Below are 26,397 nucleotides of genomic sequence, written 5' to 3' on the forward strand. Positions count from 1 at the left end.
CCCTGGCACTCATATATATATATAAACGAGTAATAATACACAATTACAAGAATAACCATAGGGTTACACTATTACCAACCAAAACCCACCTTAACTCCGCTGCCTCTTACCGTGGTGCTGAAGAACGGCGCTGAAGAGCTCGTGATGAGACATCAAGATCTAAAAGAGAAAAAAAATTCAGGGGAACAATTTATAATTGAAGATGATATCTATTGCAAGGGATGTGCTGAATAAGGGGCCAATCTTCACCGTCTGGTTTCCGACCTCTTGTCTCCAGGTGTGGACAACCCCCAATTAAAAGTGATTGTAAAGAAGAAAGGCCACGGATTGATTGTGGATGTGAGGCCAATTCTGGACAAACCCAGATGCGAAGGTCACAAAGCTGGGAGAAACAACGATCAAACTTGTGAGTTTCTCACAATTTTTGATAAATAAGGTCTCTAAATTACAGAAATCAATCAAAAAAGAAACTATATTCACATCCGTGATGAACAACTTTTTTAATGTGGAAAGAGTTTGTGAGGAAGAACAAAATAAATTTAATCTTCTTCGATTTCTAGGGTTCAAGTTTTAGAATAAAATAAATCAGAAATCGAAAAAAAAAGCAACAAAAAATCGAGCCACTTACTTGTTTTGTGAAGAATGGGTGAGATGCGAGTGAAAATTGAACTGGAAACCCTAGAAATGGGGGATCCATTCGAATTCAGAGCTTCTTACGAACGTATTAGGGATTTTAGTATGAAAATCAAGGTGACGATAAGGAGATGGAGAGAAGGAGGGTAGAAATGGAGTAGTTAGCGTTTTGGTGGTTGAGTATGGAAGGAGATGAAGAGGGGATGAGAGAAAGAGAAACCAGTTAAGGGAGGGAGATAAGACCAGAAAGACGGGATATTGGGCCTTGGGGGAGCAGTGGAGCACTCATTCACAAATGCTTGTGTTGATTACTTAAACGGAGCATTTGACATCAAATGCTCCGGTTGACTAATCAACACGAGCATTTGTGAATTTTTTTTTATTAAAATTTTCACAAATGCTCGGGTTGATTAGACAACCAAAGCATTTGATAAGTAGCAAAAGCAGTTTTTTCCACTAGTGTTGGCAAAGCTCTTGCCATGGATAATTTGTTGCATAATAGGCATAATAGCGAAGTAGCTGAAAGGTAAAGATTAATAGCAAAAGCAAGTTAGAAATAATTTTTTTTTAACAACAACAACAACGCCCCAATGCACATGTAAATTATTGTTCATAAACCACCTTTCCCACTCTTAAAAGGGTAGGATGATGCATAGTTTATAGTACTACGTACATATTTTTTAAGTTGATACTCCTTGCAACTATACAAAAGTTGTTCAGTCCGCCTTTTACGATCTCCAAACCATCATATTATTGTTTTTTATTAGTAACTGATAACATCTGCAACATAAGAAAGACTTAAACAACACATTTGAGTATGGAGGTATTATCACTAGTCTAAACAAAAACTAATAAGAACAGTAGAGGAAAATAGAATCAGATAAAATAAATTGACAAAAATTTAGAAGTTTGCAAATTAATAACTATCATCAATGTTAAAAGGCATACGCACCTAAGGATTGCATCTACCAACTCCATATATCCGCCTAAGATTAGATAAGTAAGGTAAAAAATAAGATAAAAGTCATAAAACTATTTCTAGAACCAAAATTATCCTTTTATGCATCATTGACTCTAACCATTTGACCTTCACCTGGAGCAAATGGGAATCATTGGGATGTCCTTCTATAATACCCTCAGGGGGTGTTTGTTTAGGGGGATTAGGGGGTGGGAATGGGACATTATATCCCCATGGGTAGATATCCCATGTTTGTTTGAGGGGATATCTTAATTCCCATGTGAAGGGGAATGGGATTAAACCCCTCTTATCCCACCAAAATAAGACATGGGAGGGGCAGGTATTAAGGAGGGGGATTATTTCTAGTTATGTTAAAAGACGAATTTAGGGTGCGTTCTATTCAACTTATTGGACCTGAACTTATTGGAACTTATCTGAACTGAACTTATTGAACCTGAACTGAACTTATTGGAACTTATTAAACCTGATTGGACCTGATTCAACTTATTGGACCTGATTGAACCTGATTGGAACTTATTGGACCTGATTGAACCTGATTGACCTTATTGGACCTTATTGGAACTTATTGACCACGATTGAAACTTATTAGACCTTATTGGACCTGATTGAAACTTATTAGACCTTATTGAACCTGATTGAAACTTATTTGACCTTATTAGACAAAAACATTGACCATGAATAACATAAATATTACCACTAACGTAAATACTACCCCTCAAAATTTTTATAGAATAATAATTATTATAATTCGTCCTTTAAAAAATAATGATTATTAATTATCTCTTATGATAATTAATTTAACAAAAAAATTACTATTTATATATTTGCCTATACATAACATTCATCACTAATATATCTAATAGTGTTGTTTTAATTTTATAAAACACTAGTAGAAAACCAAAAAATTAATTTTATAAAATACTAGTAGTTGCTAATCTAAGCTTAGCAAAAGGCAATACAAAGGGAAGAATATTTACTTTACTAAAATAGGATGAAGAATATATGGGCATATATTCTATCAGTACATCCAAAATTGTATATTATTGTAAATTACGATTGTAGACAAATTGAGTTGTACAAACTCTTGAGTTCGGTTGAAAGCTTGGATTTGAGCTCAGTTTGTGCTCAACTCTTAAATAAGCTTGAATGTGAATTGTAAAGTACATAGCTCAGGACTACAAGGGATCGTTAGATTGTCTCTCCAACAAGGCTGTATTTTCCAGCGATATAAGCGGGAGATGTTCCACATTGCAAGATTTGTTTGACGATGTAGTTTTTATGAAGGAAATTTTTGTTTGATTCAACTTATGTATTTGTTTGATTCGATTGCTTATGTAGATGTCGTATGACTTTTTATTAATGAATTAATTTTACTATTCAAAAAAAAAAAAGTACATAGCTCAGATATGTCTGCCTCCTTTTACATTGCTAGTTATTGGTGATTTTGTTTGCATAAATTTTGTAGGGGTTGTTCTATGATGTAGAAGATGAAGAAAGATACTCCGATGAAGAAAGATACTCCAGTGATGATAATGAAGCAATCAATTGATAACATTTATATCTTTCATAGTTATTAGTAACGAAAACATGTTATCTCTTGTTATTTAAAGATGAATTGCAAAATATTGTAATTATAATTATTATTATTATTATTGTTAACCTTAATTATTTGACCATGATTATAATATTATCCAATAGCAATATGAATAATCAAATAATAGACAATAATACAAGTATAATACTATACATTGTGGTACTTTAGTAAAAAATTCTAATAATAACATAATCAGCTAATAGTAATATGAATAATAAAATAATAGACATAATACAAATAAATAATAAAATAATAGACATAATCCGCTAATAGTGATATGAAATTATGAATAACAAAATAGTGGACAATAATACAAATGTTTATTAAACATTGACTATTTGGACCTTATTGGACCTTATTAGACCTGAATGGAACTTATTGCACCTGATTGGAACTTATTGGACCTTATTAGACCTTATTGGAACTTATTGCACTTATTAGACCTTATTGGAACTTATTGCACTTATTAGACCTTATTGCAACTTATCTGAACTTATCTGAACTTATTGGACCTGAAACTTAATTTTTTAAGTTGAACAGAACGCACCCTTACCCTTCATTAAAATATACTTCACCAATATTGTTTGCTCTTCTTTTACTATCCTTCATTAAAATGGGTAAATTTGTAATTTAGCAATATATTCCCTACTTAAGTACCTCATACCAAACTGGGATAATAATATTCCCAACATAATCCCACTAACATACCAAACAAGGGATTGGGATATATTTAATGATTCCCACCTTCTAACTCCCATTCCCAATCCCATCCTCTAATCCCCAAACTCCCAATCCCTCATACCAAAAGCTCCGTCAGATTCACCAAACTCAGTAACAAACCAACTCATGGAGCCCGTCACAATGGGTTTTCCTTCACAGTTCTTCAAAAAAGCCTCAAGGATTAGATAACCACCTACGGGAATTACACCCCTTAGCATAGCAAACAACGGAAAATGAGAGGAAAAGGAAAACTAATTTTCATGGAAAATATTTTACACACTACCAAACGGAGCATGAATCCAACTGATTGTAACTGAATTGAAAATAAGATGGAGAGAACAGGCTAGGAATAATAATCCTATTTATATGATAATATTTAGAATTCTAACAGATCATCGATGTACAATAAGCTATTACTAGTCTCATATGCATATTTATGTTAATGTATAAGTTCTTACTTTTTAATTGTTTGAAATTGCTTTAGTTAGATTAGTTTCATTTTCAATCAAAAATATCTCTTTTAAGCATATTATTTTGGAAAATATTTTATGTGTACATTATATCTTATTATAAATTAAACAATCTTAAGTTTCCTTATTAGTTATTACACATAATATAGATCAAGAAAGAATTGAATATTTTATAGTTAGCATTTTTTAATAAGTAAAGGGTAGAACAATAATTTTACAAGACGACACCGTAGCTCATCACTTTGCTTATATAATAGAGATAAACTCGTCAATTTATGTTACATTTTGGGTAGTTGTGCATAAAAAAAAATGAGTTTTACTATTTGACGTCCTTAATTTTTTACTAACGCCCTAAATACATTGTATTTTTATACGGTATTTAGTACTTTACCTTTTCTGTTCCTTACTCGCATATAGTCTTAAACTACATAGACCAAAAACGCTCACGGTGCCGGTGCCCAACTCATAAGCAAATTGAATTCCTTTAGAACCTCTGGAATCTGGAACCTTTCATATGTCATACGCAAAGCTCGAATGATTGCAGAAGCTCGTTCCAGGTTCTTGTTTTGTTCCTTAGATGAATCTACTTGTTTTGTTGCGGATTTTGGTGTGGAATTGCGATTTTTGAGATCTACTTCATGTGATTATTCATGCGATTGGTTTTATGCTATTTGTTTCATGAATTCAACTTATTTTTTCTTTCTCATACATGCTATCTCAGTTTTTAGTGATAATTTACATGTTATAAACTTATGACTCGAGTTTCTGGTTTAACTTCTTATCTCATCTTTGTTTCATGGAAGTAAATGATAAGAAAATTTATGTTACAATTTGTAGATGCGCATATTTGTGTTCACTTGTTCTTGTTTAATTTCATGAGATTAATTTTCAAGTGTTGTGGCTGGAAATCAGTAATGAATGACCTGTCATCCCCGGGCCCAGGGCGGCCGCCCCTCTTGCCCTGGCTCAGGGACGGGCCTGGTGTTATTTTATGCACCTGAAACATTCTATTGTTTATATTCTCTTTGTCTGGCTTTTGACCATGGGAAAGCTCGTTGTTTCGCCCCTCAAGATTGATCTTGATGTTATTGTAAAAGAAGGCACTATTAGCAAGTGAAATATGGAGAGTATCTCAGCACTTAGTTTAGTTGGGATATGCTAAGGGTCACATTGTTTGCCTTCTAGGTGTTAAGAAGCTATTCATTTTGTGGATAGTTGAAGAATTGAAGTATATAGCATTTTTAGTGAATTTATGATCTCATATGTATCTCGCCCTGCATTATAGTTTTGGCTCCTTTTGTGATTGGATAGAAAGCACCAAGGTTATTCTTTTGAAAAAAAGAAGAAGATAGCTTCAAGGTTTTGTATTTTATTATGATAGTAATTGTTCTGCACAATTTGTTATATTTAGGGAGGATGTAAGCCATACCTTAAGAGTGCTTGTAGCAACAGATTGCCACTTAGGTTACTTGGAGAAGGATGAGATACGGAGGCATGACTCATTCGAATCTTTTGAAGAGATATGTTCGATTGCAGAGAAAAAACAGGTGATTCCTGGTACCTTCCAGTTACCATACTTTTGTATTGGGTTGTGTATTAATTCAACCCATCAATTTCATTAATGTAAATACTGCAATTTGTCTGTCATAGTCTATGCCTCTATGGTGATTTATGTTGATGTTCTTTTCTTAAGTGCCATTTTGGTGCAATATATGATTAGCTTTCACTCAAAAAAGCAACTATGATCTGGCCATCAGGTGGACTTCATACTTCTTGGTGGTGATCTCTTTCACGAAAATAAGCCATCAAGGTCTACATTGGTGAGGGCTGTGGAGATCCTTCGTCAATACTGCCTCAATGATCACCCAGTGCAGTTTCAAGTTGTTAGCGACCAGACTTTGAACTTCGCAAACAGGTTTGTTTGTGTTTATATTTTAGTGTTGAATTTTTTTGCAGATTTATATATATGTTAGTATGTCCTTTTCGTTATATGGTTGTGGCTTGCATCTCATTTTTGGGCTCTCTTTGAAGTTGGTTATATGGCTATTCTAAGATACTGTATTACCTTGATTATTTTGTTGGCATCAAAGTGGAATCTCTTTAAAATCACCTTGTTTGTTTGAATGCTTGAGGAGTAGTTTTGCCTCATTTTTGTTGGTTGGGATAGGGGCTGAAATAAGGAAAGGTACGTAAAGGGTAATTAATCACCCTAGCTCTAAGCCTCTAACTATTCTCTTCTATTTGTTTCCTGCATCTACCAACATTTTATCCTCCACCCCTCCGCTACCACCACTCCATATAAACCTCTAATACTTTGTTATTGTTCGTGTTAATACCATCAATATGGGGCCTCCCATACTTTCTCCTACGCTTTGTTCATGGTATATAGAGCTATTGATGGTCTTGAGAGCCATTGTCAATGCGTCCCATCATCCTCTTATACATCTGTTTTCCCCTCTTCAAATCCAAAGAGTTCCAGATTTGCATTCAATCATTCTCCACAAACATTTGCTGATGACAAATGGGCATATTCTGGTTGCATCGGGATTTAGGTGTAAGTTGTTACACTTCCAAATTTTTCCTTCAGTAAAAGTACTCGTGAATTGGGACCAACAAGGAAGAAACTGAAGGGTATACTGCTAGTACAGTGTGAAGCAAGATTTAGAGAGATTTAGGAATCTACACATCTAGTTGCAACGCAGTGGAAATTTATACCATGTTTAAATCATGTTCACTACAAAATGGAACCAAACACGGCCCTTCCAAAATCAAACTAACAAATTTTTTAAACAACTCAAACTGTAATGAGGAAAAAAGCTACTCAGTTAACTGTGAGACCTGTGAAAAAAATTTCCTTCACCAATTCCAATCCCTAGCTTTCCAAACCTGTGAAACCTGTTGTGAATCCGCTCACCATATTAGCAAAGCCAATACGGGTCATCATAGGGTTGAAAGCGAAAGCCACAACAAATAAAGGTACATTTTAGTTCAAGTTTACAAACAACTGCTATGAACTGATATTTTAGGGGAAGGGTAATTTAGGCTTTATCTTAATGAGTAGCTTGGGGAATAAGCTAGGCAGTTATACTAAGGAAATTACTCTATATATAGGGTTAATTAGGGAGAGAAAGGGAGGTTGAAAATTGTTGAGAATATTAGGGAGCTTTTAAGAGTTCATTTGGGAGTGTGTCAAGTCACTCGAATACTTGGCAATCTATCTTTTATTTTCTGTAATTTTCAGTTTATCAATCAAATATTCATCTTCTTCCTCAATTTATGCATTTAATGATGTCTAAGCTATGTTGATTCATAGCAACAACTAAGGATATATGACTCTAACAATACAAGAAATTAATAGCACAGGCAGCTTTTCAAAAGATAATTCCCTTCTTTTAATGGAGGGGCACCGTTATCCTATCAATGTCCTACAAGCTACTAATTCTTAACTTCACATTTGGAATTCCAGCTCCCGGTCACTTTCCGGCTCCTAGGTATAAAGTATGAATGGGTCAATTTCTACGTATGATCATACCTTACTTGATTAACAAAGTTATATCAATGAATATATGCAAGGACATTGTTATGTTTTTAGTCATGTAGAAAAAAGAGTACAACAATTATCACTCTCAGAGAGGATTTGCCCTTACCGCCCAATAGTGTCTCTCTGTAGGCAGCCAATGTTTCATCTCCTTCATGGGGTTTTTACTCTTCCCTTCATTCCTTGAATGTGGGAGAGTAACTTTGTGGTGAGAAACTACTTTTCTCGGATTGGAATAAAAGTATGATGCGTGAAGCTGCAATAAGTTTTTAAAAGTCGAGTTCAACAAAAAGAGCCAATGATAGGGAAAAATATAAGAATTATGATTTGGCCTTCAGAACCCTGGGAGATAACTCCAAATGGTTTCATGATAGAGATTAACTTCGGGAAGAAGGTACTATTATGATGGAATGCACTATACCAGCCCATAGGCAACAACTAAGTTTTTGTCTAAATATTCTTAATTTCAATTACTAAAGCTACATAATTCAAATTTTCACAATTTGGAGTAGAAGCTATTTGTTTAGGTGTCTCGTGGGATTGAGAGCATGATAGAAATCCTAAATTTAAGCATATTGAATTTTCATTATGGAATTCATATTCTATGCAATAGTGACACTTCTTGTAATCGAGTCGATAGATGGGATGTTTCTGGATGTGCTATGGGGGTTCACCTAGCTTGACTTGAGAGGGGAGGGAATGGTTGACGAGACTTTCTTCGAAATTGATTCCATTCTAAATATTTTCTTGTTGATTCACTAGTTCGAAAGAAATAAAAAATTAAAGATTGGTTAGTTAATTAACTAAAGACTAATAATTAGGCCAACTAGTATTATATTGATTTAAGATGCTAATATAATAAACCAAAATTTCCAAAGATTAGATCTAACTTAGTGATTTAGATAATATTTTAATGCCTTTCTAACAATTAGAGGGCGAGGAATTGGAAGTACCAAAAGAAATAATTAAATGAATCGTAGTGCCTACAAGAAAAGATAGAACAACGGGAAGGGAGGATTGTAGCCCTTGGGAGGGCATCGTTTTGTCTTTGAGGATTGCCTTTGCACGCCTGAATATAGCCTTGGGGTATTGAAAAGTAAGTGTTGGTTGAATGTGAAGAAGTATTCAAAGTGAAGGTGTCAGTGTGGAAATATCAAAGTGTATTAGAAAGGTGAGCCAGAGAACCCGATATATAGGAAAATACATAAACAGTATCCCAGTAGAAGAAAGTAACCCAGCATACATGCACACAGAATGGTGCAGAGAGCCACACTCTTGTGACATACACGTGGCTATCACACGCCACTCTTGTATCATACGCGTGCCTGCCACGTGCCATCCTTATGACATAGGTGTGGCTGCCATGCACCGATGGATGTCAACTTTTCTCGAACTTCATGTCAATTGTTTTCTATGCAATATGTAAATTTCTTATAAAAAACATAATTATGGGCTTTTAGTATGAAATTTTTGCTGAAGAAAACTATTATTTTGTAAAGCGTTTTGGTCTTAGAAGAATGTACTTAGCCCATTGTGGTATATTAGGATCCCCAGCAAAAGATGGTTATTTGTGTTTCATGCCATCATCCGGTGTCATGTTAGGGAGCATTGAGAGCGGGAACTCCTAAGGATTACTATAGGTTATTTAGCGGTGGAACAACTATGAGACGGACACACACTTCAGCATAAACTAGTACATTTAAACATGCTCATTTTAGCTTCTCTAATACAAGTAGTGACGCATCGTCACAATTCAATTCTGTTTAAACTTGACCTTACTTGGTTGACAAGGCACTTCCATAGTGTCGTATATGCTTCAGAATTGGACCATGTAGTCCTTAGGTTACCTGATTTAGTCATTGACGGCTCTAATCATTCCAAGTTTCATGCTTTATCAAAGTCTAACCGATATCCATCCATACGTTGGCATAGTTTTTGATAATTGGAATTTTGGGCATCATAAAAATGGTTTAATCATGGAATTGCCATCATCAAATATTAATAAATCCCAATAGAGAACACAATAGGTTACATATCTCATGCATACCTAAGCACGTCATACAAAACCAACATATAATCCAAATATTAACGCAACATATAATCACCTAAACTTTTTCCGAAGCATGCTACTAGATTATGTAGTTGCTACTAACCAATTCTAACAATCTAATGTACTCAGTCATTAACTAAAACTCTTCTTAGTTGCGTGTACATACTTCGACATACCACACAAGAATCACTAAGATCAATAGAATGTTCTTGTACGAATTTAGCTCATAAAACAATTATAAAGCCATAATAAGTACTGCAAACAACTATGTTATGCTACTACTCCCTCCGTCCCTATATAGAGTGCCCATTTTCCCATTTATGTTTGTCCCAAATAGATTTCCCATTTCCTTATTTGGTATGGGTCCACCAATTAAAATATTATTTTGCTTTCAACTTTTATAATATCACCCACTTTTGACTTTCCCATATGGCCCACATTCTCTCTCCTTAATAAACAATTCATAGAAAGTGTACCAACTTCTATATTTAATTATTATTTAATACAACTAAGGTCCTACACATAATTTCTTCTTAATACTTGTGCCCAAAAGAAATGGGCACTCTATTTATGACAGAGGTAGTGTAAGTCTATTACTATGAATTTTATATTATAAACCCTATTTTAAGATATCATCAATATATGTTCTTAAAAGTCTCTTGGCTTTTAGAAACAATTCTTGTATATTATTACGATGCTATTTTATATCCAATCAATTCAAAACTCATTAGGTCTTAAACTCAATTTTTTTTAAAAATATTGCAGAATATATTTCCAAAGATATTTAAAGTTCTATTGATTTTTCTTTACATAACTGTCATCTCCTTCTCGGCTAGCGATGTGGCCAGAGGCCACTGCCACCCTGCAGCAGCAACCGTCCCAGACTTGGCATTAGCATAGCAGGAAAGAAATGAGGTGAATAGGCAGAGGAGACAGAGGGGAGAAATGAACTAAGTCCTGATCCATTGTCGGACCAGCGATGGTCGGCAGATGAAAATGCTGAACAGAGGGAAGCTATGGGGGAGAGAGATACCTGAGCAGCAAAGAAAGAATCACGGGGAGAGAGAGCAGGCGGAGAGAGAGAGGGAGGTAAAAAAAGCTGCACAATTTTTGTCCTTTCTTCTCAATTTTTGACTGCGGTAGCCTATTTAAGGGATTTAAGGGGTAGTTAACTAATTATACCTTCATCAGTTCATCTATTCCTAATAAGAATAAGTTTCCAATTAGGTTTCCCATAAAATAAATAAAGTGCTCTTTTTTTTTTGGTGAAAAAGATACCTATTTATTAAATAAATTTAATTAATAAAGTCTTCCATTATTTAGTTAAAATAATGATCGTCATGTAAACATATATAATTAATAAAATTTTAAATAAAATATTCTCTCCTCAAAATTCAAATATACTTTATTATTTGGAAGCTTTATAAAATTTTGAAATAACTATTAAAAATACAGAACATTACATGGGCTGCTCATGACGGCTTCAATTAAGAGGGTGAAGGCGGCATCAAGTTAGAATCGAGGACGGAGTTGGTAGTGAGGAGGATAAAGAGAGGGAAAAGGGAAAAAATGTACTCTTCAATTTTATCAAGTTGGAGCAAAAGGGACATTTATCCCTTGAATTAATGTATTAGGTATTACTAGCCCTTACATTTTACCCTCCCACAAGTTATTATTTTCAAGGTGGCATGTCTTTAGAGAGAAACCAAAGCCATATATTTCGAATGTTGTTACTACTGGTTGATGGGAGGAGTGTTTAGGTGCAAAGTGTACCACAGTAAAAGATGGCTTGAAATGAGGCTACATACACTGGGAAGGAGACTGAATAACCTGGGAAGACTTGTAATTTGTACGGAACTCTCTTCAAATTTCTTGTAAAAGATGACTGAATTACTCTCTTCAAATTTACACTGAAGTGGAGTCATATGCCACCTGTTAACTTGTCTGTTTGATAGCGATGATTAACTGGCATCTTTTGGCTTTTCATCTCCAAGGACTTTTGATGTCTACAACAGAACAACAGGCCATATAGAAGGCACAAATGGATGCTTCACGGTGTTCCTATTTCTTAGATTTGATGCTGACCTCTTGCTTTATATTTGACAGCCTATGCGTTTTTTCTTCTCAACAGATTTGGTCATGTAAATTATGAAGACCCTCACTACAATGTCGGCCTGCCTGTGTTCACAATTCATGGCAATCATGATGATCCTGCTGGAGTGGTATGGCCTGTAGCATGGACTGATTTGTCATTCTCTCTGACTCTCTCTATATCAACATCTGGGTGATTGCTTTTGTTGTTTCTTTGTATAGATGTACTTGTCCCAACTTTTTACTTCCGTGGAAATATTGAGCATTCACTGGCACCTGAAAGAGGGACCAAGTAATTACCTGTGTTATTGTAGTGATTGAATGTTTCCTTGTGCTAACATACTTGTCTGAATGTTTTCTATTTTATGGTCTTTGGAATAAAGTGTTGCTGCAAGGAATCATCCTGATTTCCCTATATTGTTCACTTATTCCAGAAGAGTGCCAAGGGTAGTTAAGTAAATTGTCTAAGAGTCAGTTATATGATATCATAATTGTAAATAATTGGAAAATTAGCTTATTCTTCTCTGTCAGAGTTCATTGAGAGTGGAGTCTTAATCAAGCTAGCTGAGTAGTATAAATATAAGAAGGAAAGCAGAGATGAACATTCAGAAAAGAATAGAGAGAGAAACACAACTTGGGAGAGCTCCACTATCCTCTTGAAAGCATAGTGGGTTGTAATTGATTTACTTCTTTCGTTTATCAATACAATAATCTATTTGGTTACTAATCTGTGATCTTATATCCTTATTGCTTGTTTTACCTGAGCTCATAGCAGTTGCACTAATCAACAAAAACACTTGGGGTGCGTTCTCTTCACCAGAATAACCCTGAATATTGGATCTGAACTGAACTTATTGGACCTGAACTGAACTTATTGGACCTAAAATGAACTTATTAGACCTGATTGGACCTGATTCAACTTATTGAACCTTATTGTAACTTATTGGACCTGATCGAAACTTATTCACCTTATTGAAACTTATTAGACCTTATTGGACCTGATTGAAACTTATTAGAGCTGATTGAAACTTATTAGACCTTATGGACATAATTGGAATTTATTTGACCTTATTAGGCAAAAAATTGATGAGTTATAACATTAATATTACCCCTAACATAAATATTACCACTCAAAATTTATTATGAAATAATAATTATTAAAATTTGCCGAATTAAAAAATGATTATTATTAATTATCTCTTATGATAAACAATTTAACAAAAAAAAAAATACTATTTATATACTTGCTTATACACAACTTTCACCACTAATATATCTAATAGTCTTGTTAATAGTAATATGAATAATAAAACAATAGACAAATAACATAATCAGCTAATAGTAATATGAATAATAAAATAATAGACAATAATACAAACATTTAATAAAATAATAGACAATAATACAAACATCTAATAAAATAATAGACAATAATACAAGTATAATACGATAGAATCATTATGGTACTTTAATTAAAATTCTTATAATAACATAATCAGCTAATAGTGATATGATAATAAAATAATGGACAATAATACAAATGTTTATTGATCATTGACAATTTGGACCTTATTTTAACATATTGGACCTAATTAGACTTAATTGGGACTTATTGCACCTGATTGAAACTTATTGGACCTTATTAGACTTGATTGAAACTTATTGCACCTGATTGGAACTTATTGGACCTTATTAGACCTGATTGGAACTTATTGCCCTGATTGGACCTTTGGACCTGATTGAAACTTATATGAACTGAACTTATTGGACTTGAAACTTAATTTATTAAGGTGAAGAAAACACACCCTCAATGTGGATTTGCCATATCTGGGGTCTGATCCATATATATTGTAGGCTTACAACTTATTGACGTAGGTAAAGAGCCACTAAACTATAAACACTTGTCGTATTATGGTATCTTGGGACTGATTGGGGGGGGGGGGATGGTGTGTATTATTCTTTCTTCAACTTAATAAAATATGCTCTTGTTTGGTGTTTAGAGGGGACTTAACATATGTGTGTCTTTTGTCAAATTTTTAGCTGTGCTGGTCATATTATGCTGCTAAAAGTTAGTTCATTTAGAGTATAAAAAGTGGCATAGCAGTTGCATTAATCAACAAAAAGTCAAAAACACTCAATGTGGATTTGCCATATCTGGGATCTGATCCAAATATATTGTAGCCTTACCACTTATTGACATAGGTAAAGAGCCACTAAACTATAACACTTGTCGTGATGTCTACTTGGGATTTCGGAGTTGGGACTGATTCGGGGGTGGGATGGTGTGTATTATTCTCTCTTCAACTTCATAAAATATGCTCTTGTCTGGTGTTTAGAGGGGCCTTAACATATGCATGTCTTTTATCAAATCTTTAGCTGTGCTGGTCATATTATGCTGCTAAAAGTTAGTTAATTTAGAGTATTAAGAGTGGCATTAATCGGAAGTTATTGTGTTAGAGCTCCCAGTCCTCTGGGTTAGAGTAACTGACGTACGCATCCTCATCTTCAGAGGATTGGTTTGTGGTGTGGGCTAGTCTGATAGTGTCGGCCCCCAACAATTTAAGGCCTTTGTTAGGAGGTTGGTCCTTATCTACATGCAAATTATTTCCTTCCATGAAAGGGCTGTCAGTTAGCTACATCTTAATCTTTAATGTTTTTTCTTCTTATAATAGCTAATTGTATAGTAGACTCAGAACTCAGAAGTGCTTTCAAATGTACTCTGGATATGTGGAACTTGCAGTATTAACTCGTTCCTCTTCTTCTTTAGTCCTTCATCTTGTTCTACTCAGTTTTGTGGTTCTGTTCCGTATATCTTTCACCTATGTTTACATTTTAACCAGATATGCCTTGTGCATGAGTCTACACAAAACGGAAGTCACAGTGTTGTCGTTCGAGAGCTTACACATGCTGCTTTGGGAGAGTAAAATATTATCTGCTTAATTGTTGCCACTAAAGAGTCATATTGGAGGCCGTGATTGGGATATTAAGTTGAAATCATCCTTGTCGTATGCAAAAATACTGTGCAAGTGATTGGTATTTAATAGTGGAGAGATTTTTTTGATACTCGCTTGTTTTAGCTTCAGCTCGTTCAATTAGTAATCGTCCAGTTTGTATAGATAGCCACCTTGTTGGAGTGTGAAAATTTCACCTAAAATCTAGTGTTAACTTCAGATAAATTTTGTATAACATCCCTGATCAGGGGAAGTATAGTGTATCTTTTTTGTGGAGGGCGTTCTTTTTTCCTTCAAGTCTGATAATTATCAATGTTTATATCATGTGCTTTGGAACATACTTGTTTTTATAGGGATATTATCAGTCAACAACACTTGAATATCAGATTAAATTGGGTACCTGGTTATTGATTCTTATGATGATGATTATGGTTACAAAATTTTGATGACAGGACAATCTATCTGCTGTTGATATTCTTTCAGCGTGCAATCTTGTCAATTATTTTGGTAAAATGGATCTTGGGGGGTCTGGGGTTGGCCAGATTTCTGTTTACCCCATTCTCGTTCGGAAGGTTAGTCTTAAATGTGTACTGTCGGCTGTCGTTCATTCATAAATATTGCAGAAAATGACTGCATACTATGTTTTTTTGAAGGGTTCCACATCTGTGGCTCTATATGGCCTTGGAAATATTCGGGATGAAAGACTAAACAGAATGTTTCAGGTGGACCATACATATATATACACACACACACACACACACATTTGAGTATATTGCTTTTTAATTGTTTAGTTGTGAGTTAGAGTCTGTAATCAGATATAATCTTGTTGATTTCTTGTGTCCCAGACTCCTCATGCTGTCCAGTGGATTCGCCCTGAAGAACAAGAAGGATGTCAAGTTTCGGATTGGTTCAATATCCTTGTTCTTCACCAAAATAGGTACTATCTTTATTCATTCAAAGTGATATTCTTCTCTGTTCATCCTTAAGATAAGTTCATAAAATGCTGATGTTGGAGATTCCATCAATCCCATGAGATTTTGCATGTTTGCAGCAGTGTATGTGCTTTGATGAAAATTCTTTTGTTTGTGCAGAATTAAAACAAATCCTAAAAATGCTATAAATGAGCATTTTTTACCGCAATTCCTTGATTTTGTAGTTTGGGGACATGAGCATGAATGCCTAATTGACCCTCAGGTGCAACTTCATATTTCTCTTGGCTTATCACATTCATCATCAAATTCTATGACTGATGGATTGTTAAGTTTGCAGGAAGTTCCTGGAATGGGTTTTCATATCACACAACCTGGTTCTTCTGTTGCAACATCACTTATTGATGGGGAAGCAAAGCCGAAGCATGTTCTTCTCTTAGAAATTAAGGTGGTCTAATCGATTTCCATAGAACTTCTGTACCGTTTCTACTATAACGGCTTTGCATTAAGAACTTACTGTTTCAAATCCTAATAATGTGCTTCTTTAGGGTAATCAATATCGCCCAACCAAAATACCTCTGCAATCAGTGAGGCCTTTTGAATATGCAGAGGTAATTCCATACTAAGTTATGTTGATTATGGTGAATGTTCCCTTGTCATTTATTGAAATGTTCATTTTCAGGTTGCATTGAAAGATTTACCTGATATTGATCAAAGTGATCAGAATTCAATTCTTGAGCATTTGGATGAAGTGGTAAACTTGTTTTCTGTTTTAAGGATTTTCTTTGTCGTGTCTGTTAGTACTTAGTACCCCTAAATATCTTTTTACTACTTTCATTCAATACGTCCATCCTCAGATCAGTTTTCTGTGACGAGTCTTCATATTAGCAGTTTATTTTGGTTGATAATATAGTGTGATTTGCTTAGGTCAGAAATTTGATTGAGAAGTGTAACAAAAAGGCGGTCAACAAAGCTGAAGCAAAGCTTCCACTGGTTCGAGTAAAGGTAATTTTTCCTTTTCTAATAAACAATTGTTGACTGTTGCTGGACTTTTGATGATGTTGTGACTCATCTCCTCCTTAATATTACTATATATCAACGGAGCGTAAGATTTTGGCCAATGGTGGTCAGTCACTATGTTCTCCAGAACTGAAACAGCATCGAGGCTGGATACAATGTGGGCAAGCTCCTATCAGGCTTTTAGCCTCCTGACATATTATGTTCTGCACACCATTGCCTTTTTATGTAAAAGTAAAATATCACTTGGCCTCCTGTGGAAGAATACGTACAAAGAAGTGGATATAGAAAATGATATTCTTTTTGTTCTTTTCCCCCCTTTTTGTTTTCACGGGATCAGGTCAGGAACTTCTGGAGCCGAATGTTTGCAAAATTGATATGCTATGAGATCTGCTGTGTTCTGCCTTGCCATCCATCTTTCGCTATTTGATATACTTTTACGTATGGATGTCTTCTATCAATCATTGAAAGGCTGGAAGCTGAAGGAAAATAACAATGAATAATTGGTGCCATGTGGGACTCACTGTGGGTTAGTAGGAAACTAGGAATTGTTGATGAGACTAAAGATTTTTTTCCTTTTCTGGAATCTGGAATGTGCAAGGAGCTTCCTCGCAGGGCACAAGTGGGGATATGACTCCTACTTCTCTGGTTACTAGATGGGTCCACGAAGTGAGCTTTTTCCAAGGTTGATTGTGAAATGAGCTCTTTAGTACTCGTAAATGGAAGGGTGGACTAAGAGTTATTCTTGGATAATACATAGGCAAATTGGCTAAAAGCCTAAAAGTATAAAGTATTAGTGACATGCAGAAATGAAAAGAAACTCAGCTAATAGCTCCCAGTATCAACTAATGGTGTACAGAAGTATTTGTGGTAAATGATTTATTTGTCATTGATGGCGGGATATTCCATGAATATGCTGCCAGAAAACTAAATAATCAGTGAATTTTTAAATGAAAAAAATCAGAAGAGTAAATAACTATATAATCCACACCTCTCCTCCCTACTCAATGACCACCGCTACTCCACTAGCAGCGGCAGTACCACCTAGAAGCCATCCTTTACAACCTCAAACCCTCTCTTCCACCCCAGACCCCAAGGTCATGACAACCAGTTCCCTCCACCTTACCCCTGGCAACTGCAATATTAGTATCAGCTATTTAACACCCTGTCTCCCCATGCAAGCTCATACCCAATGCATATCTAAAACCTACAACTGTCTTTGCAGACCAACACATATCCGTTCACCACACTTTTGCCTCAACGATGTGAGCCTTGGGAAATTTTCCAAAAGGTCACCCTTCCTAAGACTTAAGAGTACATCCCGTCAAGCATTTATATGCGGATAAACTGCATGATATCCCTAAATGAAAGATGCAGCTTGCTCCCCAGACATCTTCCTTTATTATCTGCTGGAATCCATGAAGCATCATGGTGTTGGTTTAGCTCAATTGATGTGGAGAAGGGGCTTGGTGGGGAGAGAAAGGTCGTTAACAAAGGGGTTGGTGGTGTAATTGAGTGGAGACAAGAAGAGAGAGAAAAAAGCAGGAGAGGTTTGGTGTAGGTAGGATGGGGTTGAGAATTTGGGTTCATAGTGGCCTGGGGATGGTAAAGAGTTCGGGCTTTCAGGTTGGTAAGGCCTTGGGATGGTAGGCTGAGGATAAGGTGTGGTGGTCACGAGGTTTTGGGTTTTCCCCCCCTTTTCCCTATTTATATTTTTCCATTTTACAACATATTTTTTCGGGTTTTTCTACGTAGTGCTCCTGTATTTTACGAAATTCGATGCTGTACCCGGCCATTTTTAACTCTCCACATTGTAGCCCTAAACTTTCTAAACGTCACACAAAATACCCTTACTAATAGAAAATCCTACTCCAAACCTCACTTAGCCTTCAATTTATAAGATCATATCCCAAACCTCAATCAACTAAAAAGGCTAAAAAAATCCTACTCTGTGCTCACAGGGTAAAAAAGTCCCAAAATCTAATGTTTGATATCGTGTATAAGGGTATTTTGTTTAACGTTTAGAAACCTTAGGGGTACAACGTGGAAATTTAAAAAACCTCGGGTACAACATAGAATTTCGTAAAACACACGGGCACTACATAGAAAAACCCTATTTTTTCTTTTGGGCAGTGACAATTATTTTTATACTCCTTACATCCATCAATAGTTGGTTGGTTATATTGGGAGCGAATTTACTAATTGTTAATACTTTGCATTATATTTAGCCAATTTTTCTAATTAATATTCATGTTTGCACTTATTACTAGATCAATTTCTATGACATCTACCAATATTCTTTTTGGTTGATATAAGGCAAAAGGTTTGGCATCGGACTGTAGTAATGCCATATATGAAGCTTCTTAACAATAGTAATACACATCTTCAATCACATGTTGGCTACTTGAAAGGAAGGCAAGCAGCTGAGCTTGACGAATAATTTGTTGCTCTGGATCTGTAAGGTTTTCTTCGTGAGGCTTTTTTCTAGCGCCTGCTTTAAGTGCTTAATATTGACCAGGGCATCTTTCTCTGGAGTTTGTGGACAGACTGATGATCAGTTTTTGTCTCTAATCTGATGATTTTCATGTGTATTCAAAAGGTGATACCCATCGGGTTTTTTTTCCTATCACGCGTTGTAGTTTCTAGATGAATTTAAAAAGAAAATTATAAAATGAAAGCTCTGTTTTTTTATATATTTTTATAGCTTATCTATTTGATTTATTTTCTGTCTATAAAAAAGTCTCTTTTATACACAGCTAATTTTAGTTATTTGTGACTGATAGGTAGATTACTCAGGATTTATGACTATAAATCCTCAGAGATTTGGACAGAAATATGTTGGCAAGGTACTATGTCTACCATCCCCTCATTCCCTAAATATTTGTACAGTAAACTTTTCTAGGCGGTATTGCAAGGTTTTCATATAAAATGCAATAAATCTTTTTTTGTAACTTACACTCCTAATTATACCTACAAATCATTTACTTTCATTATTAAGGACAAGGCAGGGTTTATTGGGAGGAAGATCAAGACATAAGAATGATTTGCTGAAAAATTCATGAAAAATATCTCTTTTAATGTTAAGACTCTTGCAGAATATTTGGGATGGTGGTACTACTTTCCATCTACATTGAATGCATGACTATTAATGAAATGAACATTTTTGCAATCTATAGGTGGCAAATCCTCAGGACATTTTGATATTCTCAAAGGCTTCACGGGTTAAGAATCGAACTGAAGGTAAATTATGCTGTGGGCAATGGTGGTATAATTCTTATTAAAGTGTTCAAATTCTAATATTATGATAATTGTGAATTTGTGATATATTTCTCTTATTTCTTAGATCTCCATATTAATAACTCATCTGAGCCTATTCCTGAATACTCCCTTTGTCATTAATGTTCTTTATATGTGGCTTTTGCACGAAGATTAAGAATTTAAGATTAGTAAGTTAGCTTCAGCTGGATGAAGTACTGGTTTCAAAGTTTGTAATTTGTTCTTTAGTTTTTCATGTTGTATGTGGGCTATAAAGTCACAACTGTTTTCTGTGTTTCACTGATTGTTGAGAACTTCCCAGGGTGAGGGTTATGGTTTATGGTGTTATGCCATGTCAATTTTTTCTCGCTAGTCTAGGGGTAACACCTTCCTCAAGGGTAGGGTTTTTCCTTTCAAAAAGGTGGTCCTTTCTGGGGTTTTAGGACTTCATCGATTATGGAGATTCATATGGTGTTTTGTGTTTTTTCGGGGTAACATGTGTTTCTAGTAAAGGACAATGTTCCTTCTTGCTATGTGGCCTTTCTGTTTTGGTTATGTATATACAGTCTTTTCCTTCCCAAAAAAAGGGAAATGCTTTTGATCTTGCATATGACACATATTCTAAAATTGAATTAGTTTGGCTGTCATTGTCCTTGGTGCATTATATGTTTACTCTAGATTCTTCTTTGCGAATTTTCCTTGAATGCTGGTTTTTTTGGGGTGCTTCTTGACGTATCCCTATCAAATTCAATCTTTTAATAATCATGGTATAAGTGGATTTATCCTTCTCCTTTAAATCAGGGAAAATTGACGATTCTGAGAAATTCCGACCAGAAGAATTAAATCAACAGAATATCGAGGCTTTGGTTGCAGAAAGCAATCTGGTAAAGTATTTCGGATGGTTGATATTTGTGCTTGTTCATCCTTTTCTGATTCTACCACAATCATATACCTCTCTGTTAGTCTGAATTAATCATGGGTAAGGTTGTGAACATCTGCGCCTTCTTGGGTGGAATTTATATTGGGTGATGGTGGTGGTGGTTGTTAATTTAACAAAAAAAAAAAAAATTCATACTGCGTTGCAAATTGAAGCTTTGCAATGTGCTTTTCCTTCTTGCTGCTGATTCCATGTCCAAGTGAAACTTTTCCATCCTTCTCTCTAGGGTCCCTAATGCTATCTCCATTATCAGCTTCTATTATGAGCTCCTTTCACTACCTTTTACTTCAGTTATTACTCTTCTTTTTCTGATTAAAACTTTTGCTTTAACATTTCTTTGAGAGGAATGGAGTACTTTCCTTCTGTGTTTACTAGTATATTTCCTTCTTTTTTTTCAAGTAAATTTCTTTCTGCACTTCTGATATAGACTCACCTGAAGATACGAAAAACTGATCTTCTTCCTGCATGAGGGTACCAGTAGTCACAACTCACAAATTCTTTAACTGGTTTCAAATGGTAAAGAAATCTTGTTGGGGTTACCTAACGTTTTAATATACTTTTATTTTCCTCCTATCATGTGTCTATGGCTCTAGGCGTGTTTGCATAAAGAATCAGAATTCAGAAAACAGCTTGACACCATGTGCATTTATATGTCATGATTATGAAAACAACAACATGAATTGCAAGAAGTTAGCTTCACTGTATGGCCATCTATATATTTTCTTCTTGGATAGTACAATTTTCATCGTTTTCTTCTTGCAGAAAATGGAGATCCTTCCTGTCAATGATCTAGATATTGCACTACATAATTTCGTTAGTAAAGATGACAAATTGGCTTTCCATGCTTGCTTGCAACACAATCTTGACGAAACACGTGTAAGTAGTTGCAATTTGCAAGTAGAAGTTCTGTTTTTGTAATCCCCTCATCAGGTGTCGGTTACTTTATTTTCTTTAATACATTTTCTTTGAAAAATGGTCTAATTTAACATGTCTTCTCTGTAGAGCAAAATTGCTGAGGGTTCAGACTCAGCGAAGTTCGAGGAAGAAGACTTGATTGTTAAAGTCGGAGAGTGTCTGGAGGCAAGTGGTTAGACTTGATTTTCATTTGTGTGTTTTGTTGTATCTGCATTCTGCAGAAGCTTTTTCTTCATCAATGTGGTCTCTGAACCATATTAACTAACCATAGATTGTGTATCCCCTTTTTTGCCTTGTTGTATGCTTCTTTTATCTGCTAGCAAAAGTTTTGTGTTTAACTAGTCTTTTGTTTATTTATTCAAGGAACGTGTTAAACAAAGGGCAACACACCCGAAGGAGAGTTTCACCTTTAGTGTTCAGTCAGAGGTTGGCTTTCTTATGAAGTTTCTTCTTTCTGAAGTTCTCAATGCTATATGCTCATATTGTTCCGGAACCTTCTCTTGAGTATATTTCTGGTGACATATTTAATACTATAAATCTGTTGAGCAAAAAAAAGAAGAATTAAGAAGTTGAAATAATAGTAAGTCAGACTTTGAGATCTTCATGCTGACTGCTTAGATAAACCACATTGCACGGTATCTTACAGTAATGCGCGGGACTCAAAATATTGTTGTAATGTTCTCAACTAGCAAGCATATGCACTTAACATTTTTCTCTGAAGGAGCTGGATTTATTATATAGCAGAACAGGATTTGTGTGTCCCACATGATAAGGCTTTTGGCTTTGATGATTCTTACTGGTAGTTGGTACTGTTTTTAAACCTCATGTAGGAGTTTAGGGGTAAGCGCATGGCAGGAACAAGAAATGCAGCATCGTTTAGTGATGATGAAGATGCCACCCAGTTATCTGGGGCTAAAGCTTCTCGAGGTAGAAAAGCGACAGCTACAGCATTAGGTTCCTCATATGATGCTTCAGAAACTGGTAAAGCTTCTACGAGAGGAAGGGGAAGGGGAAGGGGGAGGGGAAAAGGTGCCACGACTATGAAGCAAACAACTCTTGACTCATCTTTGGGCTTCCGACGTTCTCAAAGGTGTGCTATTTCATGCCTTCTTCTGTATCATATTTTCTGTTTGTCTCCTTTACCTTTTCTCCGTATTTTCGCATGATTGTGCAAGACAAATTACTGGTGCAAATGACTGCTTCAATTTGCATTGATCTGTTGCGTTGTAAACTTGTAGTTGAAATCGCGCAATTGTTGCTCCAACTATAGACACAAATGATATTTTTGGTACAACTTAGCAACATTAGTGCATCCCAAGATTATTTTTCCACTCTCTTTCTTTTCTCTTGCCTAGAGCTGTATACATGGGCATAGTTTTTGTGAACTTCTATGGAGTTAGATGATTCCTTGTACATTATAGTCCAATCTTCCAACATGATGGAACTTTTGTGATCGAGGGGTCTCCATCTTCTTGATACAGGCTCGCTGGCTGTTGTTCACATTGAGATTCTTTTAAGTATGTTTCTACTGTATAAAGGGTATAGAGGGAATAGTACATGCCCTTCATCCCGAGGTGAAATTCGGTAGACAAGCTAGCTAAGTTGTTAATATGCTGTCAGCTATCTGGCAAATATTGTACATATTGTCTACTTTAAACACTTCATTCGTATCTTTGACGGTCTATGGTTTCTAAAGATCAGCTTATTAAACAGCAGATCTTCATCAGTTGCCGCTTCGGGCTCAGTTCGTAGTATTGCAGATGATGATGAAAATGTTGATTCTGCCTCGAGTGATGAAGCAGAGGAGTATGAAGTTCGGGAGGTTCTTGAAAGCTCGGTATGTGGTAATTGCTAAGTAAATCATCTAATATGTATCTAACTCCAGAGGGTAGCTTTTCAGTAAAATTTGAAGGTATTGCTGGAAGAAATTAATGCCTTTAACATATTTTCAGAAGTACACAGTAAAATTAGTGTATGGGTAACAATCTTTAAACAAGTTAAGGTAATAGAAACAGGCTCTCTGCAAGTGGGACAAAGCTGCTTACATCCATTCCCTTAGCTTGCATGGCCTTGGTGGGAGGCTCCTAAGAGGCTTTGCTAATTGACTAATTGTTATTATTGCGTGATAAAGTATGCTTGAAGAGATTATTTTGCTTTTGGCTAGGGTGACGATGAAAGACTCCAAGGAAAAAGTCGCAAACGTGCTGCACCAAGAGGTAGGGGGAGAGGTTCCACACAGGCCTCTAAGAGGGGGAAACAATCAGGGAGCTCTTCACTTCAAAAAATGCTCATGGGTAAAGATGATGAAGACGATGATGATGACGTACCGAAACTTTTTAACAAGTCTCAACCGAAGGTGAGAGTGTTAGTTGACTTATTCTTCTGTGCAAAATTTCTTTGAGCTTGTCTTTTCTGTGTGCTTTTCTGCTTTTGCTTTCTTCAGCTTCTGAATATGAAATTGCTTGTGTGAATTTTCATACATTGACCTGTTCATAGGATTGAACTCTACTGTGGTAAAATTATGATGGACTTTGGTTGGTCAGTCCAATTAAATGCCCCTCTCAGACAAGACCTTGAAGGCAGAAGGGGAAAGGATATCTTCCTTATTTATTTGACTATTGAAATTCTTACTGTTGTCATCAGTCATCACAATCTTATTTTGCAAAATATGAATATTTATTAAAGGTGAATACACTGGTGATTATTTACCAACAATTAACAGCTTATTTGGTAACTGTAGAATATTTTATGTGATTATCTAAGGTGATGCACTTTTCTTTTCTCCTTTATACATTTTAGCCTTTAGGTACCTGTTATATTGATATCTCTAGATGCTGATAAGTTGACATAAAAGTGAATGAAGAAAACTTACAATATTTCATATGGTGCTTACATGGGATATTCCATGTAAACTTACACCAACTTGAGTACCATTCTTGCAATTAATCGCATTCCATACCAAATGAGCCTCAACTACATGCATCAATATAAAATTTTGCTCTAATGTGGTGCCTATCGCTTCTTTCCCTCAGTTTGAAACTGTTGAAGATGGGCCTTTGCACTCATTTGGAAGAACCAAAAAGGTTGTAGACACCTAATCTATATGCTGTTTTTCCTGGGGATCTTATTACTGTTTCTTTTTTTAAAATTTCAGGTGACGAGAAATTATGGAGCTTTAAGGCGATAAGAAGATGCAGTCATGCAGACTCCCTTAACTAACTCCCGTTGAAGAGAGACCTTGCCAGGAGCCATTTCTCAAGAAGTACTATGGAAATTCGGCAATGAATACAGCGATCAAGTTGGCGATTTTCCCGTTGACCAATGTATAATACAATTTTGAAGTTTCTGTAAGATAGCTGATGGAAATTTTCCTGTAAGTGGTTTTCCTGTAAGTGAATGTATAATACAATTAAAGGTCAGAATCAATTAGCGTAGGATATGGTCATGTGTTATTTACCCATTAACTTTAACTCCAGAATTGGGTACAGTTCATGTGTTCCCTAGAATAGAAATGTGTGCAGCTTACTCCATTGTCTGAGCTTGTTGCCAAGGTTTTGTAGCCGAGTGTCAGGTTGTGAACTTGTGATGTGGAGACACTCATCAGTTTTTCCAAGGCTGAGCACTTTATCTACTGTGAAATAGAAGATTTTTCATGAATCGTTTTATCAATTGTTTGGGAATGCAAAAATTTGTGAACTTTACGCCGTATCTTGTGCTTCCTTTTTTTTCATTTTATTAGGAGAGATAATAATTAGACCGAAGACTAATCTTTGCCAAACTACTAGTATTTAGAAAACACCAGCATAAGAGAAATTCTTAACATATTGTTGGGATGAGGATTCGAATCCTAGGTTAAAGGTCTTGAAATTCAAGGTGGTAATGTATTGAGCTACCACCTCTTCACCTCTTCCTCATCCAGTGATTTTCTCTTATGTATGAATCTTGATTCGTTAATTATTTTAATGGCTTATATTATGCGGGTATTTGATTCAAAGAGTTTTGACTAGTCTAAACATCTAATTGAAGTAATTGATTGTGAGAGCTTTGGGGGAAAAATATAATTTTGACTTGTCCAAACTTCTAATTGGAGTATTTGATTGTGAAGAGAGATTGAAAGAGAGGTTTGATGCGAAAAATTGATTTTGCTAGTAATATATTTGGAAGAGAGTTTTATGGTTTTAGTGGTGAAATGACTTTTGTCGATTTAGAGTTGGTCAAATTTACTACCCTATACTATGCAATTGAGAAAAAAATCCCTCACTAATAATTATTTGAATGTTGTTCTTTGTCATTTACGCAATACGATAAAAATCACCTA

General features: G+C 35.4%; 1 protein-coding gene across 5 annotated transcripts; it reads left to right on the forward strand.

The window, feature by feature from the left end:
* Positions 1 to 4,830: 4,830 nt before the first annotated feature.
* On the forward strand, positions 4,831 to 25,748 carry LOC104907235 (double-strand break repair protein MRE11). Of its 5 annotated transcripts, none has more exons than XM_048642712.2 (22): positions 4,831 to 4,953; positions 5,808 to 5,943; positions 6,154 to 6,311; positions 12,116 to 12,206; positions 15,479 to 15,598; positions 15,680 to 15,748; positions 15,872 to 15,963; positions 16,118 to 16,220; positions 16,296 to 16,403; positions 16,504 to 16,566; positions 16,638 to 16,709; positions 16,883 to 16,960; positions 19,756 to 19,818; positions 20,149 to 20,212; positions 21,029 to 21,111; positions 21,927 to 22,040; positions 22,167 to 22,244; positions 22,443 to 22,505; positions 22,910 to 23,169; positions 23,793 to 23,916; positions 24,244 to 24,435; positions 25,112 to 25,252. In XM_048642712.2, exons 1-22 carry the CDS (start codon positions 4,931 to 4,933, stop codon positions 25,175 to 25,177), a joined length of 2,220 nt encoding a protein of 739 aa, XP_048498669.2. In that variant the 5' UTR covers positions 4,831 to 4,930; the 3' UTR covers positions 25,178 to 25,252. The 5 variants fall into 5 exon arrangements, with proteins under 5 accessions (XP_048498669.2, XP_048498671.2, XP_048498670.2 ...); XM_048642714.2 differs by having other exon boundaries at positions 4,832 to 4,953; positions 25,234 to 25,748; XM_048642713.2 differs by having other exon boundaries at positions 4,832 to 4,953; positions 23,796 to 23,916.
* The last annotated feature ends 649 nt before the right edge of the window (positions 25,749 to 26,397 follow it).

The sequence above is a fragment of the Beta vulgaris genome, chromosome 4 (genome assembly GCF_026745355.1).
Source record: "Beta vulgaris subsp. vulgaris cultivar EL10 chromosome 4, EL10.2, whole genome shotgun sequence".
Taxonomy (NCBI): Eukaryota; Viridiplantae; Streptophyta; class Magnoliopsida; order Caryophyllales; family Amaranthaceae; genus Beta; species Beta vulgaris.